Below are 19,979 nucleotides of genomic sequence, written 5' to 3' on the forward strand. Positions count from 1 at the left end.
TCGGACATTTGGCAAGAACACCAGGGAGCTGGGCACATGGCGCACACCTGTGATCCCAGCACTCAGCAGGCTGAGGCAGGAGGATCACCAAGAGTTGAAGGCCACCCTGGGGTAATAGTGAGTGTAAGGCCAGCTGGACTACATAGCGAGATCCTGTTTCAAAAAACCCAGACTAACCCCATGGGCCAAGGCCAGGGCTGCTGCAGTGACAGCCAGGCTAAGGCATGGCTGCTCCTCTCCTTAAGGGAGGGGTTGCTTGCATCCCTAGGTGAGACAGGAAAATGGGTGCATTTTTGTTTGGGGTTTTTTGTTTTGTGGTACTGAGGATGGAAGTCAAAAGTGCTATATGACTGAGCTACATCCTGAGCTGCCTTTGAAAAAATGGTTTCTGAGAAACCATTCTGAGAAACCGGCCCCTTGTTTCTATTTTTTTCTTGTCCCTACTTTCCTTCCCCTCCCCCTCCCTTGTTCCCCTTTTCATTTAAACATTTTCTTCCCATTTCCTAATATCTATCATACATTTTTGGTCCTTATTTATGCTTTCAGTTTCTCACACCAGAGAAACAATGCGGTATTTAAACATGTGTGTCCAATTTATTTCACTTAAGAGTATGGTCTCAAGGTCCATCCATTTAGCTAGAAATGTTTCAAGCTTATCCTTCTTTATGACAAAGTAGTACTCCATTGTATTTAAAAAAATCTTCTTTGTCCATTCAGTGGGCATTTGGGCTGTTTCCAAGACTTAGCTACTACACACTCTGCCACTGTAAACATGGGTGTGCATATATCACTTGGTTCGATTCTTTTACTTCTTTCGGGAAGATACCAAGAAGGGGAATACCTGGGTCAAATGGAACCTCCAGTTTTAGTTTTTTGAGAAATCTCCACACTAATTTCCACAGTGGCTGCACCAGTCTGCACTCCCACCAGCAGTGGAAAGTTTGCCTTTTCCCCCACAGCCCCGCCAGCATTTGTTATTGGCTGATTTCTTGATAGCAGCCATTCTTTCTGGGGTGAGGTGGAATCTCAGCGTTGTTTTAATTTGCATTTCACAAATGACCAGTGATGTTGAACATTTTTTCATATATCCATTTGCCGTTTCTACTTCATCTGAGAAGTGTCTATTCATTTCAGATGTGCACTTTTGGACTGGATCTTTAAATTTGGGAGTTCAGATATTTTTTAATTCTTTATATATTCTAGGTATTAGTCCTTTGTCTGAAGAACAGAGGGCAAAATTTTTTTCTCACACTGTGGGGTGTCTCTTCACTCTGTTGGTGGTTTCTTTTCTGTGCAAATGTTTTTAATAAGATGAAGTTCCAGTTGTTGATTCTTTGTGATATTTCCTTTGTGATTGGGGTTTTGTTCATAAAATCTGCCAACAACAGTGTCTTCTTCAAGAGTTCTAGGGCCCGGGAATTTAGCTCAGTGGTTTCGCTGCTTGCTGCACAAGCGCAAGGACGTGAGTTCGATCCCCGGTACCAAAAAAAAAAAAAAGAGTTCTACCTAGTCTATATTCCAGTAGATTTAGTGTTTCTGTTTTAATATTTAAATTCTTTGATTCATTTTGATTTTAGCTTAGAAAGATATGGGTCTAGTTTTAATCTTCAGAATGTGGAAAGCCAGTTTTTTCAGCACCAGTTATTAAAGAGGCTATCTTTCTTCCAGTGAGGGTTATGTGTCTCCTTTGTCAAAGATAAGGTGGCTGAGTGAGTTGTTTCTGTATCCTCTAATTTGTTCCATTGATCCTTGGGTCTTTTTTTTTTTGTGCCCGTACCATGCTGTTATTTATTTATTTATTTCACCATACTGTTTTTATCACAGTAACTCTGTAGTATAATTTCAAGTCAGAGATTATGACACTTCTTGCCTTGCCTTTGTTGCCCAGAATTGCTTTTGCTATTTTTTTTTTTTTTTTTTTTTTTTTTTTGGTACCAGGGATCAAACTCAGGACCTTTCTCTTGAGAGGGAGGTGGTGTGGAACCACTGAGCTACATCCCTGGTTGCTTTTGCTATTCGAGGCCACTTTTGGTTCCAAATGAATTTTAGGATTGTTTCTCTAATTCTGTGAGATATGCTATTGGCACTTTTAAAAATTAATTTTATGGGTATATTTAAGGTATGCTATTGGTAGTTTGATTGGGATTGGATTAAATCTTTTGGAAGTATGGCCATTTTCACTATATTGGTTCCTTCTACCCAAGAACAATGGATATCTTTCCATTTTCTGATATCTTCTTCAATCTCCTTTTGCAGAGTACTGTAGTTTGCAATGTAAAATTCTTACTTCCTTTGTTAGATTGATCCCTAGGTATTTCATTTTTTGGATGCTAATGTGAAAGGTGTTGTTTCCATAATTTCCCTCTCAGTGAGGTTTTTTTTTTTTTTTTTTTTTGGTACAGGGGATCAAACTCGGGTCCTTGAGCTTGTGCAGCAGGCAGCAAAACCACTGAGCTAAATCCCTTGCCCTAGTGAGTTTATTTGTGTACAGGAATGCTATTGATTTTAGATTGTTGACTTTGTATTCAGCTACTAAATTTGGTTATTAAATGTAGAAGTCTTTTGTTTGTTTGTTGTTTGTTTGTTTGTTTTGAGACAGGGTCTCCCTTTGTAGTTCAGGCTGGCCCTGAACTCACTATGTAGCCCAGGCCGGCCTCAAACTTGCGGCAATTCTCCTGCCTCAGCCTCCCAAGTGCTGGGATTACAGGACCACACCACCACACCCTGCCTTTTGGTGGCATTTGTGGCATCTTCTATGTAGAGTATCATGTTATCCACAAATAGTAATAATTTAACTTCTTCCTTTCTTATTCTTTTTTTTTCTCTTATTCTTATTCCTTTTATTTCTTTTTCTTGTCTAATTGCCCTGGCTAATGTTTCCAGAACTTTGTTGAACAAAAGTGGTGACAGTGGACATCCTTGTCTTGTTGTTCCTGATTTTAGAGTGAAAGCTTTCAGTTCTTGTCCATTCAGTATGATGCTGGCTGTTGGTTTGTCAGTAGGTGGCTTTTATCAGATTGAGGTAAAGACCATCTATTCCAATTTTCTGTAGGTTTTTTTTTTTTTTTATCATGAATGGGTGTTGGCCTTTGTCAAACACTTTTTCTGCATCTATTGAGATGATCATATGGTTCTTATCCTTGGCTCTATTGATATGATGTATTACGTTTACTGATTTGCATATGTTGAACCATCCCTGCATCCCTGGGATGAATCCTGCTTGGTCATGGTGTGTAACCTTTTTGATGATTTGCTCCATTCTGTTTGCCAGTATCGTACTGAGGATTTTTGCATCTGTGTTCATTAGGGAGTCTGGCCTATAGTTTTCTTTTTTGGTTGGATCCTTCTCTGGTTTTGGGATCAGGGTACTGCTTGCTTCCAGGAATGAATTTGGAAGTATTGCTTCTCTTTTAACTCCATTAAAGAGTTTGAGAAGTAGCGGGATTAGGCCTTCTCTAAATTTCTGGTAGAATTCAGCAGTGAATCCATCAGCGCCTGGGCTTTTCTTTATTGGTAGGGTTTTAATTACATCTTCAATTTCATTGACTGATATTGAGTTATTTAGAATTTTTGTATCTTCTCGATTCAGCTCTGATAATTCATATATATCTAAGAATCTGTCTGTTTCTTCTGGTTTTTCATCTTATTAGAATACAGGTTCTCAAAGTAGGTATTAATCATCTTCTGGATTTCCACAGGATCTGTTGATTTCACCCTTTTCATTCTTAATTTCATGGATTTGAGTCTTTTCTTCCTTTTTTTTTTTTTATAGTACCAGGGACTGAACTCAGGACCTTGTGCTTGTGAGGCAGGTGGTGCCACCACTGAGCTAAATCCCTGGCCCTTCTTCCCCCCTTTTTCTTATAAGGTTGGTTAAGGGTTTGTCAATTTTATTTCATCTTTCAAAGAACCAACTCTGTGATTCATTGATTTTTTTTTGGTTTGTTTTCTTAGTCTCCATTGCATTAATTTCTAGTCTGATCTTTATAATTTCCTCCTTCTTACAAGCCTTAGGTTTGACTTGCTCTTCTTTTTCTAGAAGCTCAAGGTTCAACATTACGTTGTTTATTTGAGCTTGCTCTGTTTTTCTGATATGGGAATTCGTGCTATAAATTTCTCTTGTAGGACTGCTTTCATTGCATCCCATAAATTCTGGTATGCTGTATTGGCATTATCATTTAATTGTAGAAACTATCTAATTTCTTGTTTAATTTCATCTGTGACCCTTTGGTTGTTCAGGAGGGAGTTTTAAATTTCCATGTGTTTATGAAGTTTTATGGTTTCTTTTACTATTGATTTCCAATTTCATTGCACTATGGTCTGATACTATGCATGGGATAATTTTAATTCCTTTGAATTTACTTAAGCATGTTCCATGAGCTAGTATGTGGTCTATTTTGGAGAATGTACAATGTGCAGCTGAGAAGAATGTATATTCTGATGTTGTGGGGTGGAACACTCTACAGACATCTACTAAGTCCATTTGTTCAAAAGTTAGGTTCAGTTCTGGTATTTCTTTGTTGATTTTTTTGTCTAATTGATCTGTCTCTTTGTGACAGTGGGGTATTGAGGTCCCCCATTACAACTGTATTAGTGCTTATTTGATTTTTCATGTCTATTAATATTTGTTTTATATAGTTGGATGTGCTGGTATTTGGTGTATATATATTTATGATTGTTATCTCTTCCTCTTGCATTGTTCCCTTTACAAGTCTGTAGCGACTGTTTCTGTCTCTTGATCAGGCTTGGCTTGAAATCCACTTTGTCTGCAAATAGAATAGCTACCCCTGCTTTTTTCCTGGTTCTTACCACATGGAGTATTGTTTTCCATCCTTTCATTCTTAGTTTATGAATTTCCTTTTGAATTAAATGTGTTTGTTGTATGCAGCATATTATTGGATCTTGCTTCTTTTTTTTTTTTTTTTTTTTTGGTACCAGGGATCGAACTCGGGTCTTTGTTCCTGCATAGCAGGCGGCGAAACCACTGAGCTAAATCCCCAGCCCTTGGTCCCTTACTATTTTTAAGAAATCTTTCTTTTCATAAAACCTGTGTACTATACCTGATATTCTGCCCTCACATTGGCTCATTCTGTGCACGCTTTCAGTGGAGTTTTAATCTCCTGGATATCTGTTTGAATCTGTTTCATACATTCTATTTCTTTCCTATGTTGGGCGTTCATGGTTTCCATCATTTTCCTAAGCTCCTCTATTTTTATATCTGTATCTGCTCTAGAGTCACTAACCTTGTTTTTCATTATGATCACCATCTCTGTAGTTATCTGAGAAATTATTTTTGATTTGATTTTTTCTAGAGCCTCATTCATCTGCTTTGGTACTTCTGCTGTTACTACTTTAGAGAGTCCAGATGGGTAGTTTTTGAATTGTTCCCCCTTGTTGCACCCTGGGTTTGCCTTTGGTAAACTACAAGTCTGGGGTTGCTTCTTGCTTAAGTGTCTTCTCATTTTCTTTCCTCTTTTTTTTCTTTTTTTAGTTTAATTCCTGGGTTGATGCTTTTTGTTTGTTTGTTTGGTACTGGGGATTGAACTCGGGTCCTTGCACTTGAGCAGCAGGTGTGAAATCACTGAGCTAAATCCCCAGCCCCCTGGGTTGATGCTTTTAAATTGCTTGTGCCAAGTAGCTTTATTGTTAGTATTTTGAACCCTTAAGAAGTGACTACTTCTCTCTCTCTCTCTTTTTTTGTACTGGGGATTGAACTCTGGACCTTGCACTTGCGAGGCAGGTGGTGGAACCACTGAGCTACATCCCCGGGCCAACTACTTCTCAACCATGTCTTCCAGGTGTAGCTGGCTTTTGGGTTTTGAGTCTGTTGCAAGATCCCACCTTTCAGTTTATTGGGACTGAGAAGCTGCTGGCTATTTGGCCCGGCCCCTGGTTCTTTGGCACTGGCCTATAGTATTGTTGATGAACCATGGGGAATCTCAGTCTTGGCACACCAGGAAGAACAACTGATTAGAACAATTATGTCACCTTGGCTAAAGTAGTACAGTCAGCAATAACAATAGCATCAAACAGCCTAGAAAATGACCAACTGGTAACTTAATTCGCCACCTTTAACTGTATGAACTACGTTTTTGGTTATATAATAAAAATCTAAATGGGCCGGGGATTTAGCTCAGTGGTGCTGCCACCTGCCTGGCAGCAAGGTCCTGAGTTCGATCCCTGGTACTCCCCACAAAAAAAAATCTAAAATGAACCAGAAAACTGTATGTCATAAATATGGCCTCAATATGGTGATTTTACCCTCACGGGAGAAAATTTAAAAGGGGTTAGGGAAAAAAAAATAGAGAAATAGAAGAAGAGGAAGAGATGAGAAGCAAGGCTGGAGGACAGAGGAAGATTACATGAACTTTGGGCAACTGGTGAAGAAGACAGGAGGGAAAGAGAGAGAGAAGGAAGAAAGAAAAACAAGAACAAATAACAAGAACAAAAAACTAGAAATAATGTTCACACATATAAAAATAATAACAACAACAAAAAAGCAGAAGATGTTCACACATATAAAAACAAGAAGAGACAAATTAGAAAAAAAGAAAAAATTAAAAACAAAAAAGAAAAAAAAAAAGAAAGAAAGAGGAAAAAAAGTCCACTTTGAGGTGTGTCTCTGCTGTCACTGGTCAACAAAATGGGCAGAAGGAGCCTAGATTCGTGTTGATTAATCCCAGAAAGGCAGCTGTAGATTTACAGTGGGGCAGTGGATAATCTCAGCAAGCACCTCCACTGAAGTTGTCTGGTTCCTTGCTGTGAGCCTGGAACCCTATTGTTCGGCCTGCAACACTCTCTGTGCCCCCTGCTGGCTTGAAGTTGGCTCCCTGACCTCCTGTTGGCTTGAACTCAGTTCTGCCTCACCCTGACACTAGGAGCCACTAGATGGAGTCAGCCCGCAGCTACCTGAGTTCCAAGATCAGCTGGCCCCCCTCCAAGATGGCTACTGCCCAATCTGAACTTGAATAACTCACCAGCCACTGCAGGCTGCAGTGTCTACTGCCCTGTTCCATTGGTGCGCTTCTCTGTGGAGGCCTCTGGGGTTGCCAGTAGTCACCATGGGTCTGCAGGTTCCAGCCCCACTAAGTGAGTCAGGGCTCAGGGAGAAAGTTCTGCTTGCCATCTCCTTCTGCATTGAGGTCTCTCTCTCTCTCTCTCTCTCTCTCTCTCTCTCTCTCCCTCCCTCCCTCCCTCCCCCCCTCCCTCCCTCCCCCAGACTTCATATCTCACCTCAGATCCTTGCTAGGTCCTGAGGACCCACTTCTCTCCTTCTACTCTTTTCCACATTACTATTCCAGTGTCTGGACACCAAATCTCAGAGAAGCTGCCTCTCTGCTGTTCACTACTCTGCCATCTTCCTGTCTCAAAATTTAAACCAATTGCCAGATGTGGTGTACATGCTTATAATCCCAGCACGCAGGAGTCTGAGGCCAGCGCAGGTTATATGGAGCTCAAGGCCAGCCTGAACTACATAGCCAGACCTTGTCTAAAAAAAAAGAAAAAGGAAAGGAAAAAAGATTGTCTCAAAAAACAGACAAAAGGCCAGGGATTTAGCTCAGTGGTTCTGCTGCCTGCCTCGCAAGCGCAAGGACCTGAGTTCGATCCCTGGTACCCCCCAAAAAAAAATTTGTGTTGCACAACCCACTTTCTGGGTCCCCTTCTGTCTCTCTTAGACAGAAGCTATCTTTCCTTCAATAAATATTTCCTACTCTTTAAAAAATCATTTTTATTGTGGCAAAATATATGTAATGTCATGTGGAGAACCAGAGCCCCTTGATCGGGGTCGTGACCCAATCACAAGGGCTCCATCCTTGTCCTCCAGTTGGGCTTGAGGGTCTTGCCACACAAGTCCTGGGGACACTCAGCCTGGGGCAGAGCCCTGACTGACTCATCCAGGGGCTGCCTTTGGAAACAGAGCTGGGGCTGGGGCTGATCCTCGCCGAGGGTCCCTGCTAGGCACAGTCTGTGGACAGAGCTCTGCAATACCTGTGTGTCCCCGCCAGCACCCACCAGCAGGTCCCCTCCCCAACAGGTCTGTGCCTCCCTCAGGAACAGGGCCTGGGGCAGTGGCACCCAGCTGAGGCAAGCTGAGGCAGGAAGATCCCAAGTTTGAGGCCTGCCTGGGCAACTTAGCAAGACTCTGTCTCAAAAAACAAAAAAACAAATCTATCTCAGAGTAAACAACAAAAGATAACAGGCCTGGGGATGAAGCTTGGTGGTAGAGCAATTGCCAAGCATGTGTGAGGGCCTGGGTTTGATCTTCAGTACTGTAAGACGGAGGAGAAGGAGGAACAGGAAGAAGGAGAGATGGGAGGAAACAGCAGGCCTCGCTAAATAAATAAATAGAATCCCGGGGAAGACCATGGCGGGAGAACTTCTAAGGCATCAGGGAGTCTCTGGCCAGGGCCTCTGGGACCTCAGTCTGGGATGAAGAGGAAGATGAACTGGCCCCGAGCCCAGTGGCCCCCAGAGGGGAGCTGGGCCCTGCAGGGCGCTGGGAGGCTGTGGGACAGCCCTTCTCATGGCAGCAGTGGGTTTCTGTCCTTGGTTCCTTTCTTGAAGCCAGGGGCCTTGTGTGTGACAGGTGAGTGCAGTGCCACTGAGCCGCAACCTGTCCTGGCTCCTCTGGACGCTCACTCTGAACACCGACGAGAAAAGCCACATTGTGTGGACAGAACACAGGAGGCGTCTTGCAGGGTCATCTGCAGGTGGCTCCTGCTCAGGACCACGGATGCTCATGGATGACGCTTGCCTCAACTTCCTGAGCCGCATGTGCCCCTTTCCTGTGGCTGCCACACAGCACCATGCAGAGCCACAACCACCCATTCTGTTGCAGCCCAGGAGGTGAGACCTCAGAGGATATTCCAGGCCCTCAGGAGCTCTGCTCGGAGGACTCATCCCCTACGGGCTCCTCCATGTGCATCTCTGTGTCCAGATCACAGGCTCTGCTCTTAGTGGCCAAGCAAGTACCTGCCAGGAGGGAGCCACCCCAGCCCTCCTTTTTCAGGAGGACACATTGTATCGAGGTCTGTCTGGCACCCACTTGACCAGGTCACCCCGTACCTGTCGGGATGTGAGGTCCTGAGGTCAGGACTCTACTACTGAGACTGGCGAGGGCACAGTCAGCCTGCAGTGCTATGTAGACTCCCCCACAGCAGGCACGAGTGGGCCCCGTCTGTTCCCTGCCCAGGACACACCAGACCCCCCCCCAGACGGGAGGGCAGGGCCCTGGGTTTGCCGCAGATGCTGCAGCCGGGAATCTTTAGGTCAGCCCAGGTGGCCAGGGGCATGGGGTGTGGCCTGCAGAGATGCCGGCCACCAGCCAGGCGGATGACTTCAGCTCTGCTGGGGACAGTGATGAGCCATGTTCCCTCCCCCTTTTTGTGGTACTGGGGGTGGATCCCGGGGTGCTCCACCACCGAGCTACACCCTTGTCCCTTTTCAAAATTTAAATTTTGAGACAGGGTCTTGCTAAGTTGCTATGTAGCCCAGGCTGGGCTTTAATGTGTGATCTTCCTACCTCAGCCTCCCAGAGTGCTGGGATTAGAGGCCTGCGCCATCCTGGCCAGCTCCACGGCACACTTTTGTTTCTTGAAACCAGCATGAGGAGAGAGTCGTCAGGCGTTCATCTCTCTGGATTTCCTTTCTGAGCTGCCCATGCCTTCTGTCCCTTCCCCGCTTTCCTTGTGGACTTCCACAGGTACCTCAGGGTCTCTGGTGGCCGCCAGCAGGTGTGGAGGCCTCATGGCCTCTCCACGGTGGCAGTTTGCCTGCCAGGGACACTGGAAACCAGCGGGTGGGGGCCCTGACTGCATCATCAACAAGCAGCTGAAATGCTGGGCCTGAGAGCTGAGGTGAAGACCGGACGGGGAGAAGCAGGCTTCCTGGGAGAGCCAGACCCGAGGGTGCTGCCGCCAAACAAGGCCAGTCGGTGTCCAAGACTCTCAAGGATGCCGGTGACTGGGAGCCCAACCAAGAGGGGGTCCAGGAAGGGGTCGGCCAGGGCAGTGTGGGCCTCAGCGCTGGCCAGTCTGGCCGGGAGTCAGGCTGGGCGGGCAGGTGTGGCCCCTCCTCGGCTGCACCACACCTGGCCCGGGGGCGCAAGGCAGCCAGGCTGGCCCCTCATGTGACCACTGGGTGGCGCCAGGCCTGTGCAGGCACCCTAGGCCCAGGCAACTCCCTTGTGGCTGCCCCCACCAGGGCAGGGACCCCAGGGGGAACGCAGAGCTGCAGGTTCCGGTGGCAGAGGACCCTGGTGGGTGGCAGGTGGGAGACCTGGGCGAGCCCCCTGCTCCGCCCTTCCGCCCAGCCCAGGCCCAGCGCGGTGGCCTCTACCCCTCTGAGTGCTGCCTGAAGTTGGTGGGTGCAACACCTGCCCGAGCCCACATGGACAGGGTGGGAGCCCGGGGTCCACTCTCCTGCAGCTCCAAACCCCAGCGGCAGCTTATCTGCCACAGAGGCTGGTCTGGAATGCGGGCTGGCCAGGGAAGGGCTCCCCTGACACTCAAGGCGGGAGGGGGCGTCTCTTCCTATGAGCTTCATCCTGGCCGCATCCGGGATGGCACTGAAGGGGAGACTGAGGCAGCGGCCAGGCCGGGCATTTCTTGCCGCCCCCCTCTAGGCTTTCTGGGCTGAGTGCCTGGGGGCTCCTAAGCAGCACCAACCCCTGCCCCTCAGGCCAGACTCCCCCTGCCTCTCGTCTGGTCAGAGCCCAGCACACTGGCTGCCCACACCCACAGCGGCCTCAGTCTGGGGCAGCCAGCCGGGCACACCTCTGGCCCACCCCCGAGACTCCGGGGCCCCTGTGTCACTGTCTCACTTGGACACCCCGGGCTCAGGCTCCCGGCACTCCCACAGCCAGCTGTGCAGTCCGACAGGTTCCTCTGCCGGCCTGGTGGCTCCAGGGGGCGGGCCCAGGCCAGCCAGGGCGGGGCATCCAGGGAGATTTAAAGAGCTCCAGGTCCCCGCCCTGTGCCCTGCGCCAGGTCGGACACCTGAGCTCTCACCATGGCTGAACCCGCCAAGCTCCAGCTGTTTGTGAAGGTTCTGGGCCAGCTGGGCTGGGGAGGAGCTGGGTGGTGGGTCTGAGCCCTTCTCCTGCAGCCCCGCAGAGCCTGACCGACCAGAGGGCAGACAGTCGGGCAGTCCCCCAAGAGGCCTGGGGCAGCCAGGCCCTGCTCTGCCTCGGCTCCTGAGGATGGCCCCTTGGTGGGGAGGTGGCGGCCAGCATGGGGCCAAACACACCCCATCCTCAGATCAGTGTCCAGATCTGTGTTTGGGGGCTTCCAGGCCCTTGCTCCTTACCATCCTGGAGCTGGGAGAGCCGTGTACTGCCAGCCACGGTGCCCAGCCTTACGGGTGAATCACTCAGGAAACAGCTGGCTGGGCCCACCGTGCCCCTGCAACCGACCTGGACCTCAGGGCCCAGTGCCCCAGGGCTTGGGCCGTGTCCTGAGCTGAGATAAGCTCCAGGGGGCAGTTCCCAGATGCCAGCCCCTCCCTGCCTCCTCAGAGCCAGGCGAGGGTTCTCACTGGGCCCTTGGACAGGCTGTGCCTGGCCACACTGGACCTTGGCAGTGGCTCCAGTTGCTGGGCAGCAAGAGGCAGGGGCCACCCCGCCTGGCGGCAGCGCTCCTGGGTCTGCCCCAGCCCCACTCCTCCGCTCTGCCTGCCCAGGCAAGTGAGGACGGCGAGAGCATCGGGCACTGCCCCTCCTGCCAGCGGCTCTTCATGGTCCTCCTCCTCAAGGGCGTGCCCTTCACCCTCACCACCGTGGACACGCGCAGGTGAGACCCCGTCCTGACCCTGACCCCGATCCTCCCCCCTGGGGCAGCCACCTCCCTTCCACTTGGTGCCACAGGGCGCTGGATGTGCTGAAGGACTTCGCGCCAGGCTCGCAGCTGCCCATCCTGCTTTACGACGGGGACGCCAAGACCGACACGCTGCAGATCGAGGAATTTCTGGAGGAGACGCTGGGACCGCCCGAGTGAGGGCTGCGGGGCCGAGGGGCAGGGTGGGGTCGGGGAGGTCGCCGCAGGACAGAGCCCGGGGTGCGGCCCAGCGGGGAGGGGAGGGCGCAGAGAGGTCCGAGGGCGCCTCACGCCAACCGCCTCACAGCTTCCCCAGCCTGGCCCCGAGGCACCGGGACTCTAACACGGCGGGCAATGACGTCTTCCAGAAGTTCTCGGCGTTCATCAAGAACCCCGCGCCCGCGCAGGACGACGGTGAGGCCCGGGGGGTGCGGGGCGGGGCGCCCCGGGCCCCATCCCAACCGAGGGCCCCCGGCCCCATCCTGACCGCGCACGCCCCCAGCCCTGTACCAGCAGCTGCTGCGCGCCCTCGCCCGGCTGGACGGCTACCTGCGCGCGCCCACGGAACACGAGCTTGCGCGGGAGCCGCAGCTGCAGGAGTCCCGCCGCCACTTCCTGGACGGGGACCAGCTCACGCTGGCTGACTGCGGCCTGCTGCCCAAGCTGCACGTCGTGGACGTGAGCACCAACCGGGCGGGAGGGAGGGAGGGCGCTGGGCCCGGGTTCGGCAAGGCCCTGACAGCCGCGTCCCCGCAGACGGTGTGCGCGCACTTCCGCCGGGCACCCATTCCCGCCGAGCTGCGCGCTGTGCGCCGTTACCTGGACCTGGCGCTGCAGGAGAAGGAGTTCAAGTACACGTGCCCGCACCGCGCAGAGATCCTGGCCGCCTACCGGCCCGCCGTGCACCCCCGCTAGCGCCCACCTGCCCTCGATAAAGGTTCTCTGCCCTCAATGAGCGCGTCCTGATGTCCAGGGACCAGAGGCCGGGTCACTGCTACCTGAGCCCAGGGCGGGAGGCTCAAGTCGAGAAGACATCGGGAATGAGGCCGGGAGCCCCGGGGTGGGGCGGGCCCAGCCTCCCGCGGAGCCCACGAAGAGGCCAGGGCGCCCAGCACAGAAGCGCAGAGGCGAGGCCCCGGGATCTGGGGCACTGGATGGGGCTCCCAAACCAGTCAGGCCAGGCGGGGCGGGGCGCACGGTATGGCCAAGCAGGGTGGGAATCAGAGCCGGCTGAACTCGGCCAAGTGGGTGCGCCAGGCCCACGTTCCGGGCTGCAGGCTTCCAGCAGGGTCGCGGGGCAGCAGGGGTCCAGAGGAGTCCCAGCCCCGGTGTCCTGGCCCTGCCTAGCGGGGCCCCTCAGCTCCCAGCCGGCCGCGCAGGCAGAGCTGGACGGGTGCCCGGGAGCAGGGAGCCCGGGTGCCTGATCACATCCTGGCCCGGCCCCAGGGCCCCACCACAGCTGACTGTCCCCGGGCCAGAGCCTCCACCACATCTGTTTATTCGATGGCCGTGAAGGACAAGGGGCCCGCCGCACAGTAGGGTGGGGCCGAGGGGGTAGGGTCCCGCACGCGCAGACTCCCCGACGTCTGGCTCTCCCTTCAGGGCTCATCAAAGTCCACACCACCAGCTGGTTTCTTGCTGCGGGGAAGAGGGGTGGCGCAGTGGGGTGTGACAGAAGAGGCAGGGCTCCAAGTGGGCAGGGACAAGTGGGCAGGTACCTCTTGAAGCCAGGGTTGATGAGGGACTCCCCCGGAGACCGTCTCCTGACCCCAGCTCCAGGGCCGCCTCGCTGGGGATCGGGGTCTGGGGAACACGATGGGGGCTCTTGGGCGCAGCCACGACCCCCTCCGCATAGACACAGCCTCTCTGGAGCTTGAGGCTCGCGTGGGGACAGCTCCAGAGGAGAGAGGACAGACCCAGCGCACCCCCGCAGCGGGTCACACCTCACCCGGTAAGAACAGCGGAGGCCCTGCCGGCTGGGGGCTCTTGCTGGGGCTGGCAGCTGTCTCTTCCACGGCTGCGGAGAAAGCGGGGCGCCCCACTCATTGGCCGGCGTGTGACACTCACTGGCAGGGCTCCAGTGAGGGCACAGGTGCCCTTGCCACCCTACCTGCCAGCCGCTGCTCCAGGCTGCACACGCGCTCGGCCAGGCCCAGGGTCAGGGCCTGCAGCCTGGGGGCGGCCTCGGGGCCGGGCACCTTGGAGAGGTCAAAGGTCAGCGTCGAGGGAGGCCCCGAGAGAGTCAGGGCTGCGTTGTCCTCCCGCAGGCTCAGGGCGACGGCTCGCTGCTGGCAGGCGGACCTGGGGAGACGCCTGGGTACTGGTGCGGCCCCCGGACCCCCGCCCCATCTCCTGGGCCTGGGCTCACCTGAAGCGCGCAGTGAGGTCCTCGTCCGCGCCCAGGCCGCAGCGGGCTTCCTGTGGCTGCCCGGGACCCAGGCCTGCGGGGTCCCCCCAACCCGCGCGCCCCGGGCCGGCTCGCACGCGCGTGGCCTCGCCCTCCGGGGGGAGGCGGGCGCTCCAGAGCTCCAAGCCGTCCGTCACGCTGGGGAGAGGGGGCGTCAAGCGCAGCCGCCGGGGTGCGGCCCTCACCCACCGGAGCCCACTCACTCACTGCAGGCGGAAGACGCCGCGATCTCCGGCCGCGCTGCCCTCTGGCTCGCAGTAGCAAACGAAGCGGGGGGAGCCCGGGCCCGGGGGCAGCGTGCAGAGAGGAGGCGGCGGCGGCACCATGATGACAGCCTGGCGAGCGCGGACCCGGTCCCGCGTCTGGCCCAACGCGCCTGCGCAGAAGGCCCGCCTCCGGGGTCAGGCGCGGGCTGGACGTGGGGGTTAAGGCGCCTGCGTGGGGCGGGGCGTAGGCCTGTCTGGCCGCTGGGCGGGGCTTGATATGGGCGGGGCCTGGGATGTCTGTTTGACCCGGTTCCGCGCGGGGGCGGAAGGAGTTTGGTGTGGGCGGGGCCGGCGGGCGCACGGATCGGGATGCCCGCGGATCAAGATGCCCACGTCCCGCCGGACTCCGGGCTTCGGCCTTCGCGTCCCCGGTCTGAGCCCCTGGGTTCTCGCCGGGTGCGCGGTTCCCTCTTGTGGCCGCCAAGCTGTTGGCTCCCCTTGTAGCTCACATCGCTTTAAGACGTCGCAAACCTTCTAGGACCTAAGTGTCTCGAGCTCAGCCCCAGAGTGAGGGCCGCCGGGCGGCCTCCGTGCCTCGTGGAGGCCGGGCCTCCGGAAGGCTCTGAGCTCTGCGCTCCCGTGCCAATCCATCCGACTCGCCGGTGGCGCAGGGGCCCGGTGGCGCAGGGGCCCGGGGAAGGCCCAGCAGGACCGGCTCTGTGTGCGCAGCCGTGCCGCTGAACTGCGGCCTGGGGAGGAGGCGGCTCGGGGCCCGGGGCGGGGCGCAGATCGGGCCAGCCCAAGGCTCCGGAGCGGGGCGACCCAGGCAAGGTGGCCGGTGACTGTGGGCCTTGCTGCGGCTCCCAAGCGGGCTCCTACCCGGTCTCTGCACACGCCACGCTTGTGCCCTGCATCCTCGGCACCTCCACGCGTCCATCCTCCACTGCCACTGTCTCAGCGAAGGCCTCTGTGAGGTCCCGGACGATCCAAGCCACCCCCTCCCCTGCGTTAACACTTAAGTCTCCTGCGCCCCACTTTACCTGGGCAGCCGACAAGCTGCTCCTGTATTTACCCCGAAAGTCAACTCCTCCATGACTTCCTCCTGGCTCTCATGTCTCCCTCTCTCTTAAATGGCTCGCCGTGGCACAGGCAGCACGGAGACAAGGCCCTGTGGCAAAGCAGCGCGGCTGACCAACACCAGGGAGGGAGCTGGCAGGTGACTTCCAGCTGAGCTACAGACAGGGAAGGTAGCTGGGGCCTAGGGCTGAATCCAAGAATCCAAAGTCAAGAATCCGAGCACAGGGACATTTGATCCAGACTGCAGAGGAGAGGAGGGAACTAGGTGGATGGCTTGTAGGGCAGCATTCCAGGCAGGGGACAGCTTATGCAAAGGCCCTGGGGCAGAGCTGGAGAGAGACACAAGTAGAAGGTGGTGCCTGAGGAAAGCCTGTCAGGACAGGCCTGTCATCTGACCAGCATGGGGGCTTTGATCTCACTTTGGGGGTGCCATTAGTAGGGGGTGGGGGTTCTGAGCAGAGGGCAAGAATTGACAGTTTGTAAATACACACCCCCTGGGCTTCTGGGTGGAGAACCGGCTGAGCGCTGCCCCCGTGTGGCCAGAGGAGGTTGGTGCAGGACATGGCAAGTAGAAGCTGAATTGCAGAGGATGAGCGGTGACTGCCCAGCCGGTCCCAGGGGCTGCCCCGTCTCAGGAGGAAGGCAGGGTCCCGAGGCTGTGGAGGGGGACCTGCACCTCCCACCCCAGCCGGCGCCGGAGCGCTGGGTGGGGACCAGAGCCCCACCAGGGCAGAGCCCAGCGCTGTCCCTGGTGGCTGCTGTGGCCCCGGGCAGCGCCTTCTGCCCTTCTCCTGGGGTGTGGTCCGTGGAGCGGGGGCTCAGCGCCTCTCAGCGGCCACTTGAGCACTGGGCTCCGCACACAGGCATGCGTGGCAGGAGCCCCCTCCAGGGCACAGCCTCGTGGTCTCTGCAGCCCCATGGAGGCGTCAGAGTGGCTGCCTGGGCCCTAGGGTGGGTTATTCCTCACCTATGCCCTCTCAGCCCCAATCAGGAGCAGAGGTGTGAGAGAGAGGATTGTATTTTTTTTTAAATTTTTTGGGTTTTTTTGGTACCAGGACCTTGTTCTTGTGAGGCCGGCGTGGTGCTGCTAAGCTAAATCCCCAGCCCTAGGATTATACTTTTTTTTTTTTTGGTACCGGGGATCGAACTCGGGTCCTTGCGCTTGCACAGCAGGCAGCAAAACCACTGAGCTAAATCCTCAGCCTGCTGGGATTATACTTTTAATGAAAATTTTCAACCAACGGAGATAACAGTATAGAGCCCCAGATGGAAGAATTATCTATATTTTTACAAACTTACAACTTGTTTTATTAAATTTTTTGCCGAACCATTTACATTTGCGTTTTACCCTTAGATTTTTTGGGCAGTGCCCTTATCAAGAGCACTGTCCTGCATAAACATGCGGTGAGAAGGTTTTGAAGCCCAGTCCTCTCCCCGTGCTCTGGGCCGGTAGGGCATGTACTCAGCTGGGGTCACTCAGCTGGCTCCACAGCAGCTGGGCAAGGCAATGGGGACACAGAACAGGCACAGAAGAGGTGCTGCGCTCAGTCGGAATCGGGGGAGCTGGGACCGGGAGGGTCTCCCAGGCACACAGGGGCCTGCACCCAGCTCCCGGCCTTGGGCTGCCCTTTGGAGGACCCCAGTGGCCCAGCGCATCGCCAGTGGCTGCTGGAGCCCAGGGTGCATGTTCTATTGGACCAGCTCAGCTGGCCCTGGCTCCTCTGTCCCCACCCTCAGCCCAGGGCACCAGGAAGGCCCCTTTGATGCCCACCTCTGTCCCTCGCGGGCCGACACCTGCACAGGGACCCGGTGGTGGGGGCCACCGAGAGAGGTTCCAGCCTGTGCCCAAAGGTGCCCAGCTCTGGCGGGTCCTGGGCCCTAGGGGTTGGGGCTCAGCCACCCTCATGGGCTCCTCTGTTCCAGGCCACCCTGCCACCCACTGTGCCCACCTCCAGAAAAGCACACCTCAGCTGACTTTCCAAGACCATTTATTGTGTTTGGGGGTCTGGGGAGAGAAATGGGGTGCTTTCTGCAGAGGGCTCCAGACACAGGGTGGCTTGGCCCCCACCGGCACTTGACCTGGATCCCTCACTGCAAAACAAGCGGCAGGTGCCAGGTGCTATCCCTGGCCAGGGCCTGGACGCAGGGTAACCAGCCCTTCCAGCCTCCCCCTGCCCCACCCCATCCCCTCATCCCAGGGCACTCACCTGGAACATCGCGCTGGTACACTGCTCTGTGGAGAGAACGGGCCTCAGGCATCCTGTGTCCCCTTGCCCGGGCCCCATCCCTCCTGGCAGCCACCCCTCCTGGGCACTTCCATCCCACCCTGGAGTCAGCAGGAAGGACGCCCTGCCAGCCTGGGTCTGGAGTCCCTGGAGCTGGGGCGGGGGCAGTGCTCACCCGACTTGGGCAGCAGGGCGCCCTGGCCGGGGTTCAGGCCCACTTGAGATACCAGCTCCTGCATCTTCTGGGCGCCTTCAGGAAACGGCACGGGGGCGCGGGCTGGGGGCCGAAGGGCAGGTGAGCCCAGCGGGCAGGGCCGGAGGGCGTCCTGGGCGCGGCCAGACCCCTCTGCCACAGACCCGGGGTTCCCGGGGCCCCCTGGGCACACACGGGGGCCAGGGCGGCGACACCCCCCCCCGCCCCAGGCGGCTTCAGGGAGGGCCTGAGCCCAGTCCGGGGGCGGCGAGCCCCCCCCTCCGCGCACCATAGAGCTGCAGCCAGACGTTCCGCTCCCCCGCCTTCTGCGTCTCGAAGTACATCAGGGCAAAGTTGTCGTAGTCAGTGGAGACCACGCGGATGTCGGTCTGGCCCATGGCTGTGAGCAGAGAACCGCTGAGCCCGAGGAGCCCCGCCCAGGGAGCCCCGCCCCAGAGCCCCCTGCGCGGTCCTAGGACTGCACAGCCCAGCCCCCCCCCCCCCCCCCCCCCCGGCCTGCGGCTCCCAGGCGCCTCACCTGGGCTGCTGAACTGCCCATCCGCTGCGCCCTTGGTGTAGGTTGTCTGTATCTTCTGGCAGCCGCCATCAGGCCTGGGGGGACCTTGCACCTGAGCAGCCGCCCTTGCGGACCCGCGCAGGCCTAAAGCAGCTTTGGGGTTGATACAGGGCAGCGGGGGCTGTGCAGGGCTTGCTAGGCACTCATGGAGTGCAGCCTTACAGGCCTTCTGGGACACGCAGACACTGACAGTCAGGCCACACCCAGGCCTCGGGCAGGCTTGTGAGGCCCGGGTCTCTCTGAGGAGCAAGGACACTGCACTCTTATTTGGGTCCCCACAGCCTAGGCTGTCAGGAGCCCGTGGTCCATACCCCTGGGGTGTCAGGGTCACTGCTGGCCTTCATGTGGCCTCGCCCTGGCCCTCACCCGAGGCTGCATGTGTGATGAGGCCTGGGTCACTTACGTGGGATACCCAAACTTGAGGGCCAGGTCGCCATTGGCCAGGGAGGTCACTGAGACCATAGGCATCTTCATGTCGTCCTTGGCATCCTGGAAGCCCTGGTCATCAGACACGGCCCCGACCACATACCAGAGACCCTGGAACTGCAGGAGGGGCAGCAGGCCTGAGCGGTGGGCCATGGCGGGCACCGTCCACAGCAGGGCCAGGAGGTCTTTGTGTCCCCAGGGATGGGGGTGGGGGCTTTTCCCGAAGCTCCCAGGTCAGAGAGCCTGGGATGGGGAAACAGGTGGGGCTGGTCACCCTCGAGGACAGTGAGTGGGAGCGGGCGCACCTTGCTGGGGTCAAAGTTGGCCTGGATGGGGACCTGGGCCTGGCCTGGGGACGGCTGGAGCAGGACAAGGAGGGCAGCGACGGGCAGAGCCGGCAGCATTGTGGAGGCTCCTGAGGGCGCTGGGTGTGCAGCAGAGCTGGGGCAGCCTCCTCTGCGGGGCCTTTATGTCCCCAAGATGGCCTGGGGCGGCTGCCCCCGACAGCCCATATGTAGGGCAGGCTGGGATCAAGTTGCACCCTGCGGCTCCCCGCCCACCCTGCCAGCTCCTGTTTCCTGCCTGGCAGCCTCCGGCCCACCCCACCTCGCTGGCCCCCAGAGCCCCTCACCCCTGGCACAGCCCAAGCACCCCTCCAGGAAGGCCACCCCGAGGTGACTGCACCTGTGAACTGAGCACTGGGGCAGGTGTTGGTGCCAGGGCCCGGGTGGGGGCAGGGCGGTGTCCCGAGGGAGCCAAGGGGCTGAGGCGTGGGTGGCCAGGCCCAGCCCACTGTCCCTCTGTCACTGTCCCAGTAGGGGCCACAGATTCTCCAGCCCCTTCTAGACAAGTGCTCCTTTTGTCCCTTCCATCCCAGGCCTCCGCCTAATCTGAGAGCACTAATCCCGAGGCCTGACAACCCTGTCAGGCCCAAAGCTCCCTGGCACTGCCTGGGGGATTAGCTGCTGACGGACCCCCACCCCCACCCCCCCGACCAGCCCAGGCCTGGCTGTCACCCCGGCAGCTCGGAGAGGCCCAGTGTGAGGCGGAGGGGG

At 56.0% G+C, this 19,979-nt stretch overlaps 3 protein-coding genes across 11 annotated transcripts; 1 reads left to right on the forward strand and 2 right to left on the reverse strand.

The window, feature by feature from the left end:
* Positions 1-7,714: 7,714 nt before the first annotated feature.
* Paxx (PAXX non-homologous end joining factor) lies at positions 7,715-14,629 on the reverse strand. Of its 8 annotated transcripts, XR_015439790.1 has the most exons (7): positions 14,428-14,629; positions 14,182-14,358; positions 13,924-14,126; positions 13,762-13,830; positions 9,708-13,616; positions 9,524-9,593; positions 7,715-8,641 (listed from the first exon to the last, which is right to left on the reverse strand). XR_015439790.1 is itself a non-coding variant. In XM_004848802.4 (6 exons), exons 1-6 carry the CDS (start codon positions 14,544-14,546, stop codon positions 13,412-13,414), a joined length of 693 nt encoding a protein of 230 aa, XP_004848859.2. In that variant the 5' UTR covers positions 14,547-14,621; the 3' UTR covers positions 13,289-13,411. The 8 variants fall into 8 exon arrangements, 4 of the variants coding, with proteins under 4 accessions (XP_012929349.2, XP_012929350.2, XP_004848859.2 ...); XR_015439789.1 differs by having other exon boundaries at positions 7,715-9,593; XR_015439788.1 differs by having other exon boundaries at positions 9,524-13,616.
* On the forward strand, positions 10,977-12,765 carry Clic3 (CLIC family member 3). Its single transcript, XM_004848804.4, has 6 exons — positions 10,977-11,046; positions 11,680-11,789; positions 11,864-11,989; positions 12,121-12,227; positions 12,316-12,491; positions 12,570-12,765. The coding sequence occupies exons 1-6, from the start codon at positions 11,011-11,013 to the stop codon at positions 12,726-12,728; spliced, it is 714 nt and encodes a 237-aa protein (XP_004848861.1). The 5' UTR covers positions 10,977-11,010; the 3' UTR covers positions 12,729-12,765.
* A 2,821-nt stretch (positions 14,630-17,450) lies between the features above and the next one.
* Lcnl1 (lipocalin like 1) lies at positions 17,451-19,947 on the reverse strand. Of its 2 annotated transcripts, none has more exons than XM_021261639.2 (7): positions 19,230-19,947; positions 18,902-19,041; positions 18,460-18,533; positions 18,211-18,321; positions 17,904-18,005; positions 17,711-17,731; positions 17,451-17,594 (listed from the first exon to the last, which is right to left on the reverse strand). In XM_021261639.2, exons 1-7 carry the CDS (start codon positions 19,326-19,328, stop codon positions 17,470-17,472), a joined length of 672 nt encoding a protein of 223 aa, XP_021117298.1. In that variant the 5' UTR covers positions 19,329-19,947; the 3' UTR covers positions 17,451-17,469. The 2 variants fall into 2 exon arrangements, with proteins under 2 accessions (XP_021117298.1, XP_004848866.1); XM_004848809.4 differs by having other exon boundaries at positions 17,475-17,594; positions 17,711-17,736.
* Between the last annotated feature and the right edge of the window lie 32 nt (positions 19,948-19,979).

Source organism: Heterocephalus glaber, unplaced genomic scaffold (assembly GCF_053883595.1).
Source record: "Heterocephalus glaber isolate CG9 unplaced genomic scaffold, H.glaber_assembly_v1.0 deba00001479, whole genome shotgun sequence".
NCBI lineage: Eukaryota > Metazoa > Chordata > Mammalia > Rodentia > Bathyergidae > Heterocephalus > Heterocephalus glaber.